Below are 24495 nucleotides of genomic sequence, written 5' to 3' on the forward strand. Positions count from 1 at the left end.
ATTGCGATGCAATCAACGCCATTGTGTACGTGCTTTGTCATGCTATGGATTGCTGAAGAAAAAATATAGGAGGTCCATTTAAAAAAAACATAAGTTTGTGTTAAAAACACATATGCTTTCGTTTTAGAATGTTTCTAAATATGTACATTCATGGTCCCCAGGCCTACATTGATACCGGTGAAAGTCGTTATCCAATAGCTGTTATTGTTCCAAAGATATTTTGGGTGGACAAGATAGCTGGGACACCCTGTATATAGGGTGAGTCACCTAACATTACCGCTGGATATAATTCGTAAACCACATCAAATACTGACGAATCGATTCCACAGACCGAACGTGAGGAGAGGGACTAGTGTAATTGGTTAATACAAACCATTAAAAAATGCACGGAAGTATGTTTTTTAACACAAACCTAGGTTTTCTTAAATGGAACCTCGTTAGTTTTGTTAGCACATCTGAACATATAAACAAATACGTAATCAGTGGCGTTAGTTGCATTGTAAAATGTTAATTATATCCGGAGATATTGTAAACTAAAATTGACGCTTGAGTACCACTTCTCCGCTGTTCGATCGTGTGTATCGGAGAGCACCGAATTACGTAGGGATCCAAAGGGAACGGTGATGGGCCTTAGGTACAGAAGAGACTGGAACAGCACATTACGTCGACATGCTAACACCTTTTTATTGGTCTTTTTCACTGACGCACATGTACATTACCATGAGGGGTGAGGTACACGTACACACGTGGTTTCCGTTTCCAATTACGGAGTGGAATAGAGCGTGTCCCGACATGTCAGGCCAATAGATGTTCAATGTGGCGGCCATCATTTGCTGCACACAATTGCAATCTTTGGCGTAATGAATGTCGTACACGCCGCAGTACATCTGGTGTAATGTCGCCGCAGGCTGCCACAATTCGTTGTTTCATATCCTCTGGGGTTATAGGCACATCACGGTACACATTTTCCTTTAACGTACCCCACAGAAAGAAGTCCTGAGGTGTAAGATCAGGGGAACGGGCTGGCCAATTTATGCGTCCTCCACGTCCTATGAAACGCCCGTCGAACATCCTGTCAAGGGTCAGCCTAGTGTTAATTGCGGAATGTGCAGGTGCACCATCATGCTGATACCACATACGTCGACGCGTTTCCAGTGGGACATTTTCGAGCAACGTTGGCAGATCATTCTGTAGAAACGCAATGTATGTTTCAGCTGTTTGTGCCCCTGCAATGAAGTGAGGACCAATGAGGTGGTCGCCAATGATTCCGCACCATACATTTACAGTCCACGGTCGCTGTCGCTCTACCTGTCTGAGCGAGGATTGTCCACGGACCAGTAATGCATGTTCCGTAGATTCACTGCCCCGTGGTTTGTGAAACCCGCTTCATCGGTAAACAGGTAGAACTGCAACGCATTCTCTGTTAATGCCCATTGACAGAATTGTACTCGATGATTAAAGTCATCACCATGTAATTGCTGATGTAGCGACACATGAAACGGGTAAAAGCGGTGACGATGCAGTATGCGCATGACACTACTTTGACTCAGTCCACCGGCTCTCGCAATGTCCCGTGTACTCATGTGTGGGTTCATGGCAACGGCAGCTAACACACCAACTGGACCCGCTTCTCCTGTGACGGGCCTGTTACGGACCCGTTTGCGTGCTACGACCATACCTGTTGCATACAGTTGGCGGTAGGTGTTTTGCAATGTGCGGCACGTTGGATGCTCTCTGTCCGGGTACCGTTCTGCATACATCCTGCAGGCTTCAGCTGCATTTCGTCGACACTCGCCATAGATGAGTATCATCTCCGCCTTTTCAGAGTTCGAATATACCATGGTCACAGTTCCTACAACACTACACTATCACAGACGTCTGGTAACACGATGTACTACAGTTGGTCTGCGTGCGGAGACGAATGCAGAATAATAATAGCAGCAAGCGCTACATGCGGACACTGCGACTGCTAAACCAAACCACAACAGTGCACTACAGCCACACTCGTAAACACGGTCGTCATCGTAAACGTGTCCCTGCAGATGCTGCTTGCCGACCGTGGCCCGTGTTTGTTTCAACACGCAACTGAACGTCGGAGGTTTCAAGCGTCAACTTTAGGTTACAATATCTCCAGATGTAATTAACATTTTACAATGCAACAAACGGCACTGATAACGTATTTGTTTATATGTTCAGATGTGCTAACAAAACTAACGTGGTTCCATTTAAAAAAAACGTAGGTTTGTGTTAAAAAACATACTTCCGTGCATTTTTGTTTGGTTTGTATTAAACAATTACACTAGCCCCTCTCCTCACGTTCGGTCTGTGGAATCGGTTCGTCAGTATTTGATGTGGTTTACGAAATATATCCAGCGGTAACGTTAGCTGACTCACCCTGTATATATATAGAAAACCATGTTTAAAAGCTAGAAATTTATATGTTCTATATGCATATGGTATTACTGTGGCCTTGATAAATCATGGGCATCTATTTTACATGTAGGTGAACATTAAACTTGTTTTAAAATTGTAACACATCCTAAGAATACTTTACCTTCGATAGCCTCTTAAGGCGTGAGTACTCAATCGTCATAGTCGTTTATAAACTTGACACAAATATGTGTTTCGAGTTTCAGAAATATCTGGCATCTGTAAGTTGATACAAATAGCATTATATGCACTATAAATCCTCCTACGAATCATGAATCTTGCCAATGCGTTGTCTCTTACGTGCCTCGACGATAAAGATGCCCATACCAAATGTGCAGCCATAATAGAGAGGAATCTGTGGAGGAGGCAAACTATTCCGTGATTCCAGAAGAGGATCAGCAGCCTTCTGGGGTTTTGCAGGGCAACAGTCTCGATGATGGACTTGTCTGGCATTGAACATTTGCCAAATTGGCCTTGCTGTGCTGGTACTGCGTACGGTTGAATGCAAGAGAAAACGTTTTCCGTAATTCGTTTTACTGAGGGCGTGCAGCTTTACTGTTTGGCTGAATGATGATTGCATCTTTTCTGGAGGTTGAAAAGTCCTCATTTCGGATCTCCAGGCAGGGAATACTCAGGAGGATATTATCATCTAGAAAAATACAACCAGCGCTCTGCGGGATGGTGTGTGAAATTCTTGACTCCTTACCGGGTGGGCAGGGTATTGAATTTAAAAAGGAAAATGTATAGGCTGAAGTTATATGTAGTGGGAACTACTGTAAATGTAGTGGGAACTACTGATGTGCATTGGAAGAGAGAGCAGGGCTTTTCGTGACAGCAGTACAGCTTTATCAACACAAAATCAAATAGGAGCTATGCATGAGTAGGCCTACCAATGGAAAAGAGAATGAGAATACCAGTAAGTTACTACGAGCAGTTTAGTGAACGTCTTATTGTAGCCAAGGTCGACACGTAGCCAACATCTGTAGCAGTAGTACAAGTACATGCGAACTAGCTGCGCAAATGAAGAAGTTGAATGTATGCATGATAACAAAAGGAAGTTACTGAAATAGTTAAGGGAGATAATGTCTAATTGAGATGAATGACTGAAATTCGCTAGTAAATAAAGAGAAGGAATAGTAGTAGGCGAATTTGATCTGGGGAAAGCAATGAAAGAGGAAGCCACCTGGTAGAGTTCTGGACAGATTATAATTTAATCGTCGCTAAAATGTGATTTAAGAATCACGAGAGAAATTTATATACGTGTAAGAGGCCAAGAGACACTAGAAGGGGTCAGATTGATTCGATAAAGCTGCTACATAAATTTAGAAAACAAGATTTTAAACCATACATCACTAAGTGAAGAAAGTGAACTGTGATGATAATGTACTCGCTATGACGTGCAGATTGATACATGAGCAACTGCAAGAGGTGTGCAATTAATTAGGTGGAACTATCCATGGACGACACTCGAGGTATTTGATTTAACTGACGAAAGGAGGAAATATGGAAATGCAGCAGAGCAAAGGGAATACAGACGTCTAAAAATGAGAAAGACAGAAAGAACAAAACGTCTAAGCAGGAATGGCTAGAGGACTAATGGAGGTATCTAGAAGCGTGTATAGCGTCCCCAGTGAAATAATACCAAAAGACTTAAAAAAACAGTATTTATAAAGAAGAGACATTTAAAAATTGAATAACATACACTTTTCTCATGTACCCGTATTATAATAATTTCTCTGTGTAAGTTTCGAGGGCAAAGAAATACAACAAAATGATCTAAAGAGACGACGAGAATTGCTCTTTTGTTAATTTTTAGTCGTCTTCACTTCTTCTCTTCTCTTGGTTGCGTGTAGACGGACATCTTGCGAGTGCTGGCCAATGTAAGCATATTTGTACTAATTAAGCAGATAATATATTGATTTAATATTATTGTTCACTTTTAATTTGTAAGAGGTGATCCCGATTTCATGTCCCCCTTCCTTGAATGAACCTGCATTCTAGTAATTTACAGTGCAATAATCGCAGCGGCCGATACAGCCAACGACGCCATTATGTGGCGATATTATAAAAATTAGCGGAAGCGAAAAACTCGCCCGCTATTAACATAACATACATTTTTCTCGACAGCCACCCAACGTTGCAGAAAATACGTAGCGTTAAGACTCTTATTTTCAGTACCACAGCCGAGAGCCAGAACTTCAACTACGAGGCAATGGATAACGGAGGTAAGAAGAAATACTCTCGCGCGTGTGTGGGCCGCAATTGTAATTAATAACTAAAGATATTTTGCTTTAAAGTGAACTGACTAGCCGAGAAAATTATTATGAAAAGTTTATTCCATTGTTCAACTTATATGTTCATGCTTTAAGATTCAGTGAGTCTAACGTTCATTAACGTAAAAAATAATTCCCACTCAAGTTTAATATTGTTAAAAAAAAGAGGACTTCAAAAAAGCATTTAATTTTAAATCAAAATTGAAAGAAATATTTTCATTCTGGCCCACCACGTATGTCGGAAACAATCAACATTACCAATAAATGATATATTAAATTACGACGGCTGACGGACGCGAGAAAATGACAGAAAGAACTAAACGTCTAAGCAGGAATGGCTAGAGGACTAATGGAAGTATCTAGAAGCATGTATAACTAGGGGAAAGGTAAGTGCTGCTTGTAGACGAATTACAGAGATCCTAATCCAGTACTACGCAAAGAACGAAGAGCTGAAAGATGAAAACTATATACGGTGGTTCTGTATAAGGGAAACATACTTGTGGACAACATTATGGAAAAAGAAGCGGAGGTACATGAAGATGAGACGTAGGTAAATTGAGAGAAGAATGTGACAAAACGCTGAATGATCTAAATTTTTGAGATCGTTGACAGAACAATTCATAGTAAAATTATGCCATCTGATATGTAAGACATATGATGAAACCTTAGACATGAGGAAGAATGTATTAATTCCAGTTCCAAAGATGGTAGGTCCTGTCAAGTGTGAATACTACCAAAACAAAGTTTAATAAGTCATGTTAGCAAAATGATAAGTATAAATATTAATATGACTTATTTACAGAAGAATTGGTAAATGCCGGCCGGAGTGGACGAGCGGTTCTAGGCGCTACAGTCTGGAACCGCGCGACCGCTACGGTCGCAGGTTCGAATCCTGCCTCGGTCATGGATGTGTGTGATGTCCTTAGGTTAGTTAGGTTTAAGTAGTTCTAAGTTCTAGGGGACTGATGACCTAAGAAGTTAGGTCCCATAGTGCTCAGAGCTATTTGAACCATTTGAACCAATTGGTAAATTGGTAGAAGCTGACGTCGGGAAGCATCAGTTTGGGTTCCGGAGGGATTTGGGGTCATTTAAGGATATATTGTCTTTATGACTTTCTTAGAGGGTAGGACGAAGGAAGAAAAGTTTACAATTATGTAATTTCTGGATCTCGAGAAATTGTTTCACAATGTTATCTGGACAACATTGTTTGAAGTTTTGAAGGCGGAAGGAGGGATAAAATATAGAAAGCGAGGGATTTGAAGGAAAGCTGTAGATGATAAGGGCGTGAGATGGAGTTGTAGCCTATCCAGAATGTTATTCTATCTGTAGTAGAGCAAGCTTTGAAGGAAACAAACGAGAAAATTGAAAAGGAAATTAAGAGGAAATGTAAACTTTAATATTTGCCGATAGCATTGCAATCCATCCAGAGACAGAAACAGCATCTGGAAGACCAGTTTAACGAAACTGATAATATTTAGAAATTATCGTAAACACAACCCGTTTCCTGTTTTTGCTTTTGAAATCAATGATGGAGTACGTGAAAGTTATAAACATTTAACGCCACCACACCAAGAAGTGTTTGTAATATGATAATATATTCTTTATGTGTTCTCGGCAAAGAGAATGTTCCATCATCTATCGGTAGTGCATTATGGATACTTCCGGTACTTCGTATGTTAACCATGCAATTTTCTTCAAGTCGAGCGTGTGCATGAGTTAAACCACTTGACACAATGATATACTTTGTATCTACGTCTATATACATACTCTATAAGCCACCATACGGTACTTGACGGTAGGTGTTTTGTACCACTCCTAGAAATTTCCCTTACTGTTCCACTCGCAAGTCGAGCGAGAGGAAAATGGCTGCCTATATGCGTCCATACGAGCCGTAACTTTCTCATCTTGTTCTCGCGGTCCTTACGTACGATGTACTTTGGCTGCAGTAGCATCGTTTTTCAGTCAGTCACAAATACTGGTACGCGAAATCTGCTCAATAGTGTTACGCGAAGCTAACCTCATCTTTTTTTCAAGGATTCCCATCTGACTTCATGAACCATCTCCGTAATATTCACGTGTTGATCTAACCCAAGGATTCCATACCGTGCTGCACGAGTTATTCTTTTTCGATATTTAGATTATACTAACTACTTTTAAAAAATTTTATTGTGATGGCTGGGCTATTAGTTATGATTTAAAATTGAAGTAATCACTGGATAAAACATTTTTTCTCATTTTTAATAACTTCACGAACATGCAAAATAAACAAGGTGTTCCATCACAGTGAGTGGTCAGTGCGGGGGTCTGTCACGCTAAGGGGCCCGGGTTCGATTCCCGGCTGGGTCGGAGATTTTCTCCGCTCAGGGACTGGGTGTTGTGTTTTCTTCATTATCATTTCGTCATCATCAGTGAAAGGCAACGGGAAACCACCACTTCCATCACTTACCTAGACGCTCATACGGCGGACCTCTCTGACGACGCTTCCCCCATGACCAGACCGGCCGTAAGGCGGAACACAAAGTTTTTTTTTCCCATGAAAGTACTAAGATTCTCAAAGTGTTTCGTTACTGAAAACGTTTTGGAACCCGTGACCTAACCCACCGGTAAGCCAGTTTAACTGCACGTTTCTGAATATATTCGGTGTCCTGCTTTAATCCGACCTGGTTGGGCATCGAAACACTCGAGCAGTAATCGAGAATGAGTTAATCTGTTATTCTTCGGTACATTGGGAGAAGTCTAGGAAAGTGTAGTTTCTCGATAAAGAACATTGTATATGGAATAGATGTCCTTTATAGAAAAACTACGCTTTCCTAGACTTCTCCCAAAGTACCGAAGTCGACCATTCACCTTCATTATCACCATCCTTGCGTGTCGTTTCATTCTGTATCACTTTACACGCTTCGCTAAGTATTTACTCAACGTGAATGTGTTAAGCAGCACAGCACTAATACAGTGTTCAAACATCACAGGATTTATTGTCCTTCTCTACCGTATTGATTATATTTTTCTGAATTTAGGGCTAGTTGTCTTTCAACGCACCATGCAGAAATTCTGTCAATGTCCTTCTGTACCCTACTACTGTCAGTCAACGGCGTCACTTTCCAGCATGCTACAGTGTTATTAGCAAAAAGTCGCAGGTTTTCTGATCACACTATCCGTCAGTTCATTTATGTATACAGAGCACAACAGAGGTCCTATCCCACTTCCCTGTGGCCCCCTAAAAATACATCTTTCTCTCATGAGGTCTCGCCGTCCTGAACAGCGTACTTGGTTCTTCGTGCCACCAAAATATGTGGGAACCAGTTTCGTATGCTTGGAACTCTGTTAACAGTGTGCAGAAGGAAAAAAAAATTGAAAGCGTCACAGATAAGACAGTCAACACAACGGCGCCAGTCACAGATAAATCTGATCCGTCTAAGAATAAAATACAGCAAGTACCAACTCAGGATATACACAGTGTTTATGAATAAAATGGTTGGAATGTGCAAGAATGTCAGACAGGGTAGAGTCCAACATTAACTCACCCGAAAGCGCTAACTTGAAACGAGACGTATCTTTGAACTGACGAGCTGGAAACCCTCCCTCGTCTCGGTTGAGCAGATCGCCTCCCACGAATTCCTTGACTACTGAATCATCACCGGATGACGCCGTGACCGGTATCATGACTTTCGTATGCAGTAGAATGTCCAGTGGAACTGCAGTTCAGTCTCTTCAGATTTGTTAGTCTGTTAAAGGCAGGTGTGTTGTTGATTTTCGATACACCATTTGTGTACAGAGCATGTTGCTTGTTCTATAAAATTCCTTCTCAACAGCGAAATCTGTTACTTGATGTAAGTTTTTATTTCACAATAACGACGGCTGCCATATTTAATTAAGGTACTGTGCACACTTGCACACTATTACATTAAATATAACTGCGTTCCATACACTGCTCAACCAGAACATTATGCCAAATTCAGAAGAACGCAATGTACCCAAAGCTGGCTAAGTTTCACAGAAGCTCGAAATTTGGTGCGGACGTCAATGCGAGATGCTTTCAATAGTTTCCGCGATGAAACATCGTCTCAAAATGTGGTAGAAAACCCAAAGAGATTCCGGTCGTATGTAAAGTACACCAGTGGCAAAAAACTGTCAATACCGTCACTGCGCGAAAACCATGGAAATGTTACCGATGATGGTGCCACTAAAGCAGAGTTACTAAATACAGTTTCCCGTAATTCCTTCACGAAAGAAGAAGTAAATATTCCAGAAATCTAAACCAGAAAAGCTGTTAGCATGAGTGACATAAAAGTAGATATCTTAAGAAAGGCAAGTCTTCCGGTCCAGATGGTATACCAATCAGGTTCGTTTCAGAGTATGCAGACACAACAGCGCCTTTCTTAGCAATCATATACGACCGCTCACTTGACGAAAGGTCTGTTCCTAAAGACTGTAAAGTAGCACAGGTCACACCAATATTCAAGAAATGAAATAGGAGTAACCCATTGAATTACAGACCCATGCCACTGACCTCAATTTGCAGTAGGATTATAGGATTCTGGAGCATACACTGTACTCGAACATTGTCAATCACCTTGAAGAAAATGACTTATTGATACATAACGAACACGTATTCAGAAAATATCGTTCTTGTGCTCTTTATTCCCATGAAGTAATGAGTGCTGTCGACAAGGGATCTCTGATCGTTGCATATTCCTAGATTTCCAGAAGGCTTTTGATACTGTTCCTCACAAGCGACTATTAATCAAATGCGTGCATATGGACTATCGTCTCGGTTGTGTGACCGAATTCGTGATTAACTCTCAGAGATGTCACAGTTCGTAGTGATAGACGGTAAATCATCGAGTGGAACAGAAGTGATATCTGGCGTTCCGGAAGGTAGTGTCATAGGCCCTCTGCTGTTCCTGATTTACATAAATGATCTAGGTGATAATGTGAGCAGCCCCCTTAGATTGTTTGCGGATGACGCTGTAATTTGCCGTCTAGTAAAATCATCAGACGATCAGTTCTAATTACACATGATCAATAGAGTATTTCTGTATGGTGCGAAAAGTGGCAAGTAGCATTATACAAAGAAAAGTGCGAGGTCATCCACATGGATACTAAGAGAAATCCGATAAATTTTGGGTATACGATAAATCGCACAAATCTAAGGGCTGTCAATTCGACTAAATACCTAGGAATTTCAATTACGAGCAACTTAAATTGGAAAAACCGCATAGATAATATTGTTGGGGAGGCGAAACAAAGACTGCGCTTTGTTGGCAGAACACTTAGAAGATGCGACAAACCTATTAAAGAGACAGCCTACATTGCAATTGTCTGTCCTCTGCTGGAATACTGCTGCGCGGTGTGGGATCCTTACCAGGTAGGAATGACGGAGGACATCGAAAAATGCAAAGAAGGGCAGCTCGTTTCACGTTATCGCGCAATAGGGGTGAGAGTGTCACTGATATGGTACGCGAGTTAGGGTGGCAGTCACTGAAACAAAGGCGGTTTTCTTTGCGGCGAGATTTATTTACGAAATTTCAATCGCCAACGTTCTCTTCCGAATGCGAACATATTTTGTTGACACCCACCTACATAGGGAGAAATGATCATCATATTAAAATAAGGGAAATCAGATCTCGAAGAGAAAGATATAGGGGTTCCTTTTTCCCACGCACAATTCGAGAGTGGAATGGTAGGGAATTAGTGTGAAAATGGTTCGATGAACCCTCTACCAGACACAGGTGTGGATTGCAGAGCAGCAATGTAGATGTAGATGACATCTAGCATATGACCGGTATGTCCGCATTTGGCACGGATAACAGCAGCGACGCGTCAAGGCATGGAACCCCTGAGGCATTGGTAGGTCGCTGGAAGGAGTGGACACCACACCTGCACACACAAGTCACTTAATTCCCGTAAATTCCGGGGAGGGTAGAGATGAGCTGTGACGCCATGTTCAATCATATCCCAGATGTGATCGATCGGGTTCACATATGGCGAACTGGGTGCCAGCACATCAATTGGAACTCGCCACTGTGTTCGTCGAACAACTCCATCACACTCCTGGCCTTTCGGCATTGCGCTTTAGCTTGTTGAAAAATGTCGCTGCTGTCGGGAAACATGATCGTCATCAAGGGGTATACGTGGTCTGCAACCAGAGTACGATGACCCGTGGCTGCCATGGTGCCTTGCACGTGCTTCACTCGACCCAAGGATTCCTACGTGAGAATTCCCCAAAGCACAATGGAGACGCCGCCAGTTTGTCTCCTCCCCGCTGTCTAGGAGCTGTCACCCTGGAAGACGGTGGATTCGCACCCTCCCGTCGGCATTGTGATGAAGGTATTGGGACTCATCAGACCATACAGCGATCTGCGTTAGCGTGAACTTCCAGTGGCGATGGTCACGAACCCATTTCAGTCGTAGTCGCCAATGTCGTGGTGTTAACATTGGTACATGTATGGGTCGTCGACCGCGAAGGCGCATAGTTAGGCGTGTTAGTTGCAGTGTGTCTTCAGACAAACTTGCTTCCTGACCAGTATTAGTGCCTGATGCTAGTTCCGCCAGAGTTCGCCGCCCGTCCCGCTTCACCAGTCTGCTCAGCCAACGACATATGTCATCTGTAGTGAGGGGTGGCCGCCCAACCCCAAGACGTCTGCACGTGGTTGAAGACACTCATCACAGCACTCCCAGAACACCTAACAAGTCATGCAGTCTCCCAAATGCCCGTGCCGAGCCTCCGAGGCATCACAAATTGCTGTTGTTGTTGTTGTGGTCTTCAGCCCTGAGACTGGTTTGATGAAGCTCTCCGTGCTAATCTAGCCTGTGCAAGCTCCTTCATCTCCCAGTACCTACTGCAACCTACATCCTTCTGCATCTGCTTAGTGTATTCATCTCTTGGTCTCCCTCTACGACTTTTACCCTACACGCTGCCCTCCAACGTTAAACTTGTGATCCCTTGATGCCTCAGAACATGTCCTACCAACCGATCCCTTCTTCTAGTCAAGTTGTGCCACAAACTTCTCTTCTCCCCAATCCTATTCAATACCTCCTCATTAGTTACGTAATTTATCCACCTAATCTTCAACATTCTTCTGTAGCACCACATTTCGAAAGCTTGTATTCTCGTCTTGTCCAAACTATTTATCGTCCATGTTTCACTTCCATACATGGCTACACTCCACACAAAAACTTTCAGAAACGACTTCCTGACACTTAAGTCTATACTCGATGTTAACAAATTTCTCTTCTTCAGAAACGCTTTCCTTGCCATTGCCAGTCGACATTTTATATCCTCTCTACTTCGACCATCATCAGTTATTTTGCTCCCCAAATAGCAAAACTCCTTTACTACTTCAAGTGTCTCATTTCCTAATCAAATTCCCTCAACATTACCCGACTTAATTCGACTACATTCCATTATCCTCGTTTTGCTTTTGTTTATGTTCATCTTATATCCCCCTATCAAGACACTGTCTATTCCGTTCAACTGCTCTTCCAAGTCCTTTGCTGTCTCTGAAAGAATTACAATGTCATCGGCGAACCTCAAAGTTTTTATTTCTTCTCCATGGATTTTAATACCGACTCCGAATTTTTCTTTTGTTTCCTTTACTGCTTGCTCAATATAGAGATTGAATAACATCGGGGAGAGGCTACAACCCTGTCTTACTCCCTTCCCAACCACTGCTTCCCTTTCATGTCCCTCGACTTTTATAACTGCCATCTGGTTTCTGTACAAATTGTAAATAGCCTTTCGCTCCCTGTATTTAACCCCTGCCACCTTTAGTATTTGAAATAGAGTATTCCAGTAAACATTGTCAAAAGCTTTCTCTAAGTCTAGAAATGCTAGACGAGTAGGTTTGCCTTTCCTTAATCTTTCTTCTAAGATAAGTCGTAAGATCAGTATTGCCTCACGTGTTCCAACATTTCTACGGAATCCAAACTGATTTTCCTCGAGGTCGGCTTCTACCAGTTTGTCCATTCCACTGTAAATAATTGGCGTTAGTATTTTGCAGCTGTGACTTATTAAACTGATGGTTCGGTAATTTTCATATCTGCCAACACCTGCTTTCTTTGGGATTGGAATTAATATATTCTTCTTGAAGTCTGAGGGTATTTCGCCTGTCTCGTACATCTTGCTCACCAGATGGTAGACTTTTGTCAGGACTGGCTCTCCCAAGGGTCAGTTGTTCTAATGGAATGTTGTCTACTCCCGGGGCCTTGTTTCGACTCAGGTCTTTCAGTGCTCTGTCAAACTCTTCACGCAGTATCGTATCTCCCATTTCATCCACATCCTCTTCCATTTCGATAATATTGTCCTCAAGTATGTCGCCCTTGTATAGACCCTCTATATACTCCTTCGAACTTTCTGCTTTCCCTTCTTTGCTTAGAACTGGGTTTCCATATGAGCTCTTGATATTCATACAAGTGGCTCTCTTTTCTCCAAAGGTCTCTTTAATTTTCCTGTAGGCTGTATCTATCTTACCCCTAGTGAGATAAGCCTCTACATCCTTACATTTGTCCTCTAGCCATGCCTGCTTAGCCATTTTGCACTTTCTGTCGATCTCATTTTTGAGACATTTGTATTCCTTTTTGCCTGCTTCATTTACTGCATTTTTATATTTTCTCCTTTCATCAATCAAATTCAGTATTTCTTCTGTTACCCAAGGATTTCTACTAGCCCTCGTCATTTTACCTACTTGATCCTCTGCTGCCTTCACTACTTCATCCCTCAGAGCTACCCATTCTTCTTCTACTGTATTTCTTTCCCCCATTCCTGTCAATTGTTCCCTTATGCTGTCCCTGAAACTCTCTACAACCTCTGGTTTAGTCAGTTTATCCAGGTCCCATCTCCTTAAATTCCCACCTTTTTGCAATTTCTTCAGTTTTAATCTACAGTTCATAACCAATAGATTGTGGTCAGAGTCCACATCTGCCCCTGGAAATGTTCTACAATTTAAAACCTGGTTCCTAAATCTCTGTCTTAGCATTATATAATCAATCTGATACCTTTCAGTATCTCCAGGATTCTTCCATGTATACAACCTTCTTTTATGATTCTTGAACCAAGTGTTAGCTATGATTAAGTTATGCTCTGTGCAAAATTCTACCAGACGGATTCCTCTTTCATCTCGTAGCCCCAATCCATATTCACCTACTATGTTTCCTTCTTTCCCTTTTCCTACTCACGAATTCCAGTCACCCATGACTATTAAATTTTCGTCTCCCTTCACTACCTGAATAATTTCTTTTATCTCATCATACATTTCTTCAATTTCTTCATCATCTGCAGAGCTAGTTGGCATATAAACTTGTGCTACTGTAGTAGGCATGGACTTCGTGTCTATCTTGTCCACTATTATACGTTCACTATGCTTTTTGTAGTAGCTTACCCGCACTCTTTTTTTTTATTCATTATTAAAGCTACTCCTGCATTACCCCTGTTTCACTGAGTATTTATAACCTTGTATTCACCTGACCAAATGTCTTGTTCCTCCTGCCACCGAAGTTCACTAATTCCCACTATATCTAACTTTAACCTATCCATTTCCCTTTTTAAATTTTCTAACCTACCAGCCCGGTTGAGCGATATGACATTCCACACTCCGATCCGTAGAACGCCAGTTTTCTTTCTTCTGATAACGACGTCCTCTTGAGTAGTTCCCACCCGGAGATCCGAATGGGTGACTATTTTACCTCCGGAATATTTCACCCAAAAAGACGCCATCATCATTTAACCATACAGTAAAGCTGCATGCCATCGGGAAAAATTACGGCTGTAGTTTCCCTTTGCTTTCAGCCGTTCGCAGTACCAGCACAACAAGGCCGTTTTGGTTAGTGTTACAGGGCCAGATCAGTCAATCATCCAGACTGTTGCCCCTGCAACTACTGAAAAGGCTGCTGCCCCTCTTCAGGAACCACACGTTTGTCTGGCCTCTCAACAGATACCCCCCCCCACCCCCCCACCCCCCCCCCCCCCCCCGCACGCAAGCCTCCCCACCAACGGCAAGGTCCATGGTTCATGGGGGGAGGTCAGGTCACAAATTGCATTCGGCCGAATTCAGATAGATCGTGTGCCATCCCCATTCTACACACGAACAGCACACTCACTTATAATACATGCACCGTGCATGTGTCTGACTAGTAGGCATTCCTCGCCTAGGTGACTCTGATACCGCCTGGAAGTGGTTTACATCGACAGTCATAATGTTCTGGTTGATTAGTGATCAGTGACGTTCATCTGTTCATTTGGCTGCGATTTTAAGTTCAACTAAACTGTTGCACCGTTTGATCAGATTTGCCTGTCCATTAAGAGTCACACGCTTTGGAACTGATCATTGGTTAGCAGTTTCATTTCTTAGTAGTTCTTTTTGGTTGCAAAAACATTTATTCACATATATCCTAAAGCAGAATAATAGTGATAAGTGAAGGAGGTTATGGGCTGCTGCTGATGAACTCAAGGAGAAAGTGATGAACAATGAATCGTCGTTCAACCGTTCTGTATTGATGGTGTATGTGATTCTCAAACAAAATTATTAACTCATACTCTGAAGTTGTCCATTACTGAAAAATAATATCTGTAGCAAAATTAAATCCACGGTGTTGTTACACAAGGCGATTGCATGAAAATTTTATGACATACAGCAGAGGACGTATCAGCCTTTTTCTGGCTGTTGTTTTGCTGTTCGCTGCGGATGCACTGAATTATATGTGTACAATTTGAAGAATGTAATTGATTCATGAGAATTTAATGCGATTTTTCTTTTCATTTCAGAATCTGAAGGACCAGATCCTTACCACCAACGTCTGGTTGGAGCACGTAAGTAAAAACTTTTGTCTTCTATTTCGTAACTAGTTTCCATATAAATTGTTTTGGATGGATACTGAATTCTGGTGGTGGTAAGTTCCTATGGGATCAATCTGCTGACGTCATCGTCATCAGTCTTGTACACTACTTAATCTGACTTAAACTAACTTAACGCTACGGACAACACACACACCCATGCCCGAGGGAGGACTCGAACTCTAACCTCCGACGGGGGGAGCCGCGCTAACAGTGGTAAGGCGTCTTAGACTGCGCGGCTATCCTGCGCAGCACTGAATTCTGAATATGACGATTTCTCTGAGGCCGTGAGAATAGGGTTCTACGTTTTCAGAAATTGGTGGGTTCGCTTCTTTTAGTTTATTTTTTGGTGTTAGTACATCAAGACTGCTAAAGACAATAGTCTTGCTGTACTAATATCTTACGTTCTGTCATCGTGGTTGAGAATGCCTCCATATTGTAAAGTTCCTTGTCTACCGAATACTCAGTTACATTTCGCGATTGCACCTGGGACTGCTACGGTCGCAGGTTCGAATCCTGCCTCGGGCATGGGTATGTGTGATGTCCTTAGGTTAGTTAGGTTTAAGTAGTTCTAAGTGCTAGGGGACTTATGACCTAAGATGTTGAGTCCCATAGTGCTCAGAGCCATTTGAACCATTTTTGATTGCACCTGGTCGTTATTTTCTTTCAAGCACGTTATTTTAACTGTGGACCCTCCAATCATCTTCAAATCTACATTTACATCCATACTCCGCAAGCCACCTGACGGTGTGTGGCGGAGGGTGCCTTGAGTACCTCTATCGGTTCTCCCTTCTATTCCAGTCTCGTATTGTTCGTGGAAACAAAGACTGTCGGTATGCCTCTGTGTTGGCTCTAATCTCTCTGATTTTATCCTCATGGTTTCTTCGCGAGATATACGTCTGAGGGAGCAACATACTGCTTGACTCCTCGGTGAAGGTACGTTTTCGAAACTTCAACAAAAGCCCGTATCGAGCCACTGAGCGTCTCTCTTGGAGAGTCTTCCACTGGAGTTTATCGCTTTCGCAATTACTAAATGATCCTGTTACGAAGCGCGCTGCTCTCCGTTGGATCTTCTCTCTCTCTTTTTTCAACCCTATCTGGTACGGATCCCACACCGGTAAGCAGTATTCAAGCTGTGGGCGAACAAGTGTACTGTAACCTACTTCCTTTGTTTTCGGACTGCATTTCCTTAGGATTCTCCCAATGAATCTCAGTCTGACATCTGCTATGCCGACGATTAATTTTATATGGTCATTCCATTTTCCAGGTGGCCGAGCGCTTCTAGGCGCTACAGTCTGGAACCGCGCGATTGCTGCGGTCGCAGGTTCGAATCCTGCCTCGGGCGTGGATGTGTGTGATGTCCTTAGGTTAGTTAGGTTTAGGTAGTTCTAAGTTCTAGGGGACTGATGACCTCAGAAGTTAAGTCCCATAGTGCTCAGAGCCATTTGAACCATTTTTCATTCCATTTTCAATCACTGCTAATGCCTGCTCCCAGATAATTTATGGAATTAATTGCTTACAGTTGCTGACCTGCTATATTGTAGCTACATGATAAAGGATCTTTGTTTCTATGTATTCGCAGCATATTACACGTGTCCACAATGAGATTCAATTGCCATTCCCTGCACCATGCGTCAATTCGTTGCAGATCCTCCTGCTTTACAGTACAATTTTCCATTGTTACAACCTCTCGATATACTACAGCATCATCCGCAAAATGCCTCAGTGAACTTCCGATGTCATCCACAAGGTCATTTATATATATTGTGAAAAGCAACGGTCCTACGGCACTTCCCTGTGACACACCTGAAATCACTCTTACTTCGAAAGACTTCTCTCCATTGGGAACTACATGCTGCGTTCTGTTATCTAGGAATTCTTCAATCCAACCGCACAATTGGTCTGATAGTCCATATGCTCTCAATTTGTTCATTAAACGACTGTGGGGAACTGTATCAAACGCCTTGCGGAAGTCAAGAAACACGTCATCTACCTAGGAACCCGTGTCTATGGCCCTCTTAGTCTCGTGGACGAATAGCGCGAGCTGGGTTTCACACGATCGTCTTTTTCGAAAGCCATGCTGATTCCGACAGAGTAGATTTCTAGTCTCCAGAAAAGTCATTATACTCGAACATAATACGTGTTCAAAAATTCTACAACTGATCGACGTTAGAGATATAGATCTATAGTTCTGCCCATCTGTTCGACGTCCCTTCTTGAAGACGGGGATGACCTTTTCCAATCTTTGGGACGCTACGCTCTTCTAGAGACCTACGGTACACCACTGCAAGAAGGGGGGCAAGTTCCTTCTCGTACTCTGTGTAACAGCTTTGAAAAAAGACATGTAATATTTAGGTCTTTAGTCTGTCGTCCTCTGTTTCAGTACCATTTTAGTCACAGAGTGTCTGGACATTTTGTTTTGATCCACCTGCCGCTTTGACATAAGACCAAAATTTCTTAGGATTTTCTGCCAAGTCAGTACATCGGAGTTTACTTTCGAGTCGACCATGACTGACGTAGGCTTCTCGTATTGCAAAGTTTCTTAGTACACTGAATATAACAATCTGCCCACACTAACCTATGACACAGACTGCGCTATAGAATGCGGAAGTGCTGAGTTCACGTGTTAAATGGACTGCCACGCGCAGGGACGTATGGAGCATCCTTTCGCCTACGCAGGGAACTGAGAGTGTAAATGATGTGATTGCATGATCCTGCTGATGCCGCCGTAACGGTTAATAACGTCTACTGCATTTGGTGAAGCATTTGAACCCGCTTCCAAGCGTTGTCTGGCCCATGGAGGAAGCAAGGGCAGGGACGAACAACCTGTAACACAGCGCCTGACAGAAAGAAATGAATGCGATATGTGTTTTCTGAAAGAACAGACAACACACATTCATACAATTGATTCGCCTCGATGGGCAACGAATCCACCTTCTCCACTGCCAATGCACAAATACTTCCGACCTCCTGCGCGAATCTCTGAGAAGCGAGCATGGAGCACATGGACATGGTCAGGGACTGCTGATGGCACTAGATGGGGATGTGGGATGGCCGACAGACGTGCCGAGACAGTCCACGCAGTAGCGCTAAACACTGTGTCCGAGTGGTGGAGTAGTTAACTCAGCTGCGTAATAAACATTCCCGATTAGCGCTCCGGGCGAGTAGGCTCCGCCTGTTGCCGCGCCTATCGCCGCGGTGCGAGAGTTTCCTTGTTTCTCCACAATGTCGTGTGAGCCGTTGTGTGCTTAACATCGTTCTTTGTCCCTCGGCGTCTCGTGTTTGTGATTCGGTTCTAACGCGGCGTTTTCTTGCGCCGTGATGTTGTCCACGGCTCCCAGGAACATTCCAACCACAGACACCGTCAGTTTTAGATTTGACAGATCCACGCGTCAATTACTACGTTCCTTAGTAATTCATGATTTGCTCGTAGATACCATCAAGTTCCCTTCAGAACAGGCCGGCCGCTGTGGCCGAGCGGGTCTAGGCGCTTCAGTCCGGAACCAAGCGGCTGCTACGGTCGGAGGTTCGAATCCTGCCTCGGGCATTGATGTGTGTGATGTCCTTAGGTTAGTTAGGTTTAAGTAGTTCTAAGTCCAGGGGACTGATGACCTCAGATGTTTGGGTGTTTAGCCATCCGCCCGAAGCTGATGACACTTTCGTCAAGACCGTCCTGCTTCCGTTTGGGAATCTACGGAATATACGGCGGGAACGCTGGTCCGCTGAACATAGTTTACAAGTTTATAAGGGAGTTCGATACGTGGACATGGTGGTCAAACGCAATATCCCGTCTCTTTTGCAGGAGTGTGGGTATCGGGTGCATAAAAGTACACAGGACAGGAAGGGACGTGTTTTTTATGTAATTAGTGAACACCTCCGCACAAATTGTTCGCGTCATGTAAATCCACTTATGAACAACGTAAAAGAATGACTTTAGCGGACCTGATTCCCCAAACTACAAATGGTTCAAATGGCTCTGAGCACTATGGGACTTAACATCTGAGGTCATCAGTCCCCTAGAACGTAGAAATACTTAAACGTAACTAACCTAAGGACATCACACACATCCATGCCCGAGGCAGGATTCGAACCTTCGACCATAGCGGTCGCGGGGTTCCAGACTGAAGCGCCTAGAACCGCTCGGGTACAACGGCTGGCCCCAAATTACAGCCGTCATTTCAAATCAAGTTTCTGAGGAGCATTACCACCGTTAACCTCGCGTCAGGACTTGGCCACTGTAGCTTCCGCGCCGCCATCACCTCCATTTTAAAACAAGCGCACACGGACGCAAGATGGCGGAGAGTCAGACGATTCCTCTTCCATTCTCCGTTCAACTGAACATATCTCATCAGAGGAGGCCTCTTCCTTCGCCGAGACCAGACCGCATGATAACATTTGTGTTGCTGTTCAAGATTCTAAAACGTCCAGCTCCCCGTCCAATGTAACTCCGGAGACCGAGGCGCCTCATCGGACTTACATGGGGGATAGACATGTTCCGTAGCTCCGTACTATATCGACGGACTTTCCAGGCACCCCAGTGTGTGTAACGTCTTCCCACCTTTCATCTGCGCACCCGGATGGGTAAAGTACGCCAACGGCCGCTGCTGATCAGAACCAGATAGGCACATGTATGCCGGTGGAACATGTAGTGTCGGTAAAAGATGTACAGTCAGTTTTCGTTTCCATTGATTCCCAGCAGTCGCACCGCCCACCTGTGGAAGAGCGGGGCGTCTCCTCTGTACCTGATACTGAGTTTCCACTGCACCCCTCCAAGTTGTCCCTTGCGGCAGTCGCCTTCCCTCACAGCCGCGAAAACTGGGTTTTCAACATGAGCGCACGGCATCGTGAGAAAAGAGAAAACAGAATAGAGTGGAAGAGAGGGATCCACCTCTTTACTTTCGGAATCATCCGTTGACTCTGCCATCCACTGTGATACACTACTTTAAAGGTCATTTGCATTTAAACACCTGCATAGTTGTGGTAATAAATACATGCAGGCCTATATCTTTCTCACCCTGAATGTGAACAGAATTACACCTTTCTTGTAGTGGCCATTTTCGCAGCAGCTGTATATAAATTCCAGTTGCTTCAAAGAAAATACCTTTTTTGCACATTGCACATCGAAATTTTTATTTTTATTTATACACCCAGACGCGTTTCGCCTTTTTTACAAGGCAACTTCCGTGGGTGTCCTGAAATGTTACGTGATTTGTCCATTTTTACACATAGGTTATGGTTTCACATCTAGGTTATAGATTTAAAAACAGTTGCTTAAGGTGCTTATAGGTATCTTCTACGAGGACCGTTCAGAAAGTAACCTCCGGTTGATTTAAAAAAATACACCAAGTTAAATAAAAATATTTTAATATATACATCTTACAACTACATCTTTGCACTATTTTTCTACATAGTCTCCATAGCGATTGAGGCACTTATCGTATCTCTTCACAAGCTTTGAAATTCCTTCTGCATAAAAATCACCCGCTTGTGCCTGGAGCCAGCCTGTGACCGCATCTTTGAGCTCTTCGTCGTCATCAAACCGCTGTGACCCGAGCCATTTCTTCAAATGCATGAAGAGGTGATAATCACTTGGCGCCAGGTCTGGGCTGTAAGGTGGATGGTTAATAACGTCCCACTTGAAGGACTCAAGAAGGGCCGTTGTTCTGCGAGCAGAGTAAGGACGGGCGTTATCGTGCAAAAAAACGATACCGGAAGTCAGCATACCACAGCGTTTGTTCTGTATAGCCCGTCGTAACTTTTTTATTGTTTCACAGTACACGTCTTGATTAATGGTCGTACCACGTTCCATGAATTCAACCAACAACACCCCTTTGGCATCCCAAAACACCGTTGCCATCAGTTTTCTGGCAGAAAAATCTTGCGAGTCTTTTCTTGGTTTGGTAGGCGAATTTGAATGTGGCCACATCTTTGATTGTTCTTTTGTCTCAGGGTTCACGTACTTAATCCAGGTTTCGTCACCGGTCACGATTCTGTTTAACAATGGTTCTCCTTCGTCCTCATAACGTGACAGAAAGTCTAATGCAGAGGCCATTCTTTGAGTTTTGTGGTGGTCGGTAAGAATTTTGGGCACCCATCGTGCACAGAACTTACGGTAACCCAATCTTGCTGTCACTATCTCGTACAAGAGAGTCTTAGAAATCTGTGGAAAACCAGTAGACAACTCCGACATTGAGAAACGTCGATTTTCACGAACTTTTGCATCAACTGTCTGAACGAGTTCGTCAGTCACCAATGATGGTCTACCACTCCTCTCTTCATCATGAACGTTTTCTCGTCCACTTTTAAATAAACGTACCCATTCATGGACAACTCCTTCACTCATAACTCTTGGTCCGTACACGGCACAAAGCTCACGATGAATAGCTGCTGCAGAATATCCTTTGGCTGTAAAAAACCTTATGACAGCACGCACTTCACATTTGGCGGGGTTTTCTATTGCAGCACACATTTCAAACTGCCACAAAAACTAAACTAGCGCAGGTACGACGTTCACTCGACCACGGCTTGATGCCGACTGACCTGTTGAGTGCGTGAACGCACAGATGGCGTCGCTACTCCCCCCACAACCCGCACTGTGACCAATCGGAGGTTACTTTCTGAACCGCCCTCGTAATTCATTGCATCGAAGCAAACTGCTTTTCCTCATCTGACAACCAGGTGGAAATCTTACAGTTCACTTTCAGTTCACTGTCTACGTTACACTCACTGTAACTGCCATCTTTTTAATACAGAGTTTCATTCGTTTTTCTACACACACACACACACACACACACACACAAAACAGTTGAATGCAGAAAACTGAGAATGCTGGTAACACTTAGAAAAACAAATGAAAATCTGTATTCAAAACATGGCAGTTACTGTGATGTGTAACGTAGACAGTGAACTGAAAGTGAACTGTAAGATGTCCACTTGGTTGCCAGATGAGAAAAAGCAGTTTCCTTAGAAGCAATGAACTGGAAGTTACTTGCAAGTACCTTTCCATTTCATAAATAAACGTTAAGGAACTGTTTTCAAACCTATAACCTAGATGTGAAACCATAACCTATGTGTAAAAATGGACAAATAATGTAATATTTCAGGACACCCACTGAAGATGCCTTGTAAAAAAGGCGAAACGCGTCTGGGGGCAAATAAAAATTTCGATGTGCAGCATGCAAAAAAGGCATTTTCTTTGAAACAACTGCAATTTATGAACAGAATTAGTTCAGAGCATAGACTTGCGGCGCTGCGAAGATTTATTTACGATTCAAGTGCAGACGTGTTACGAACTAATGTTCAAATGGCTCTGAGCACTGTGGGACTCAACATCTTATGTCATAAGTCCCCTAGAACTTAGAACTACTTAAACCTAACTAACCTAAGGACATCACACACACCCATGCCCGAGGCAGGATTCGAACCTGCGACCGTAGCAGTCCCGCGGTTCCGGACTGCAGCGCCATAACCGCTAGACCACCGCGGCCGGCTGTTACGAACTATTTACTGGTAGTGCGTTATTTTACAGAGAGGGGATACCACTGACTGATTTCGAACTGCTTGATAACGACCAAGGACTAGGTTGCACCGTTTGTGACCTTACTTTATTTCTTCTTTATGCCCCTTCAGGATCTGACCGTTCCAAAGATCGTGCACGTTTTTCTAAAGAGGATACAGTTTACATATTTTATGAAACTGCGCAGAAACTTCTGTTAGGGGGAGATTTTAATTGTGTTTAGCGTCCTGTGGATCATACCCATAATTTTAATTTCAGTAAGGAACTAAACGATTTGGTGCGCTCTTCGTAAATACATGTGTGGATCTGGCATTATCCCACTACCGTCACGTATACGCATTTTACAGCTACTTCCTGCAGCCGACTCGATCGCTTTCATCTTCCTGATTCTTTATGTGGACAGCTATTAGTGATGTACGTGATACGCACTTGTTTCACTGATCACTGTGCCGTTGCTGTAACTTTAAATCATTTGGTGCAGCCAGTAAAGCTTTATGGCCTCCCCTGAATGTTTAACACGTTCTTGTTAAAGGACACTTCCCTCGAGATTACGAGATGCGACAATAAAGTAATGAGACTGACGTGAAAAAAAATGTTGCCTACTCTTGTAGTCAAGTTTAGTGTTGTCTTCTTCAAAGTAGTTCCCTTCTGATTGCACACACTTTTTCTAGAGCTTCTGCCATTGATGGTACCACTTCCGGAACTCATCTTCTGTAATATCCTACAAGACCCTCTTCACAGTTTTTTGGACATCTTGTGTTGCTTGAAAATGGTGTCCCGTTTTGACTCTTTGAAATAGAAGAAAGTCGCACAGAGCGATATCTGGTGAATAAGGTGGTGGTGGTAGTACTGAAATTTGTTTTGAGATTAAAAATTGCTGTACTGAGAGAGCAGTATGGGATGGCGCATTATCGTGATTATTGCACAAATCTTTCTCATACTAAGAGCTACAATTATTATTAGACGAACCGTTTCTCGATTGATGTTCAGTTCTTCTGCAATCATTTTCACGGATAATCTTCGATCAGATCATACGAGTTCATGTACCCTAGCCAAGTTGACATCTGTCTGTCAGGTTGATGGTCGTCCACTGCGGTCTTCATCTTCAACGTTCTTTCTGCCTTCACTAAACATTTTACCCCAATTAAAAACTTCAGCTCTTGACATAACCTCCTCTTCAAAAGCCTTCTGAAGCTTACCGTAAGTTGTCGTCGCTTTCTCACCCAATTTAACGCAAAAAGGAATGGCATACCGTTGCGCAATACTATGCGGCTCCATTTCCGTGACGACAGACACAAACACGTGTTAACGTACTACAGCACAACTCACGGCTGAGCAGCTGCATCGATGTGCCGCTTGGACTAGAAGCAGCTTATAGACAGGTCAAAGATATTGTGCCTATGCAAGCCTGCAGGGTTGCCACATCTTGCAGAGAAAATCAGTTT

General features: G+C 43.2%; 1 protein-coding gene across 1 annotated transcript in view; it reads left to right on the top strand.

Annotated features, from left to right (window-relative positions):
• LOC126198570 (acetylcholine receptor subunit alpha-L1) overlaps positions 1-24495 on the top strand; it is a 580573-nt gene that overhangs the window by 325953 nt on the left and 230125 nt on the right. Inside the window, exon 2 of the mRNA XM_049935001.1 lies at positions 15466-15510. Coding sequence (XP_049790958.1) covers positions 15466-15510 — 45 coding nt within the window. The remainder of the gene's footprint in view (positions 1-15465; positions 15511-24495) is intronic.

Source organism: Schistocerca nitens, chromosome 8 (genome assembly GCF_023898315.1).
Source record: "Schistocerca nitens isolate TAMUIC-IGC-003100 chromosome 8, iqSchNite1.1, whole genome shotgun sequence".
NCBI lineage: Eukaryota > Metazoa > Arthropoda > Insecta > Orthoptera > Acrididae > Schistocerca > Schistocerca nitens.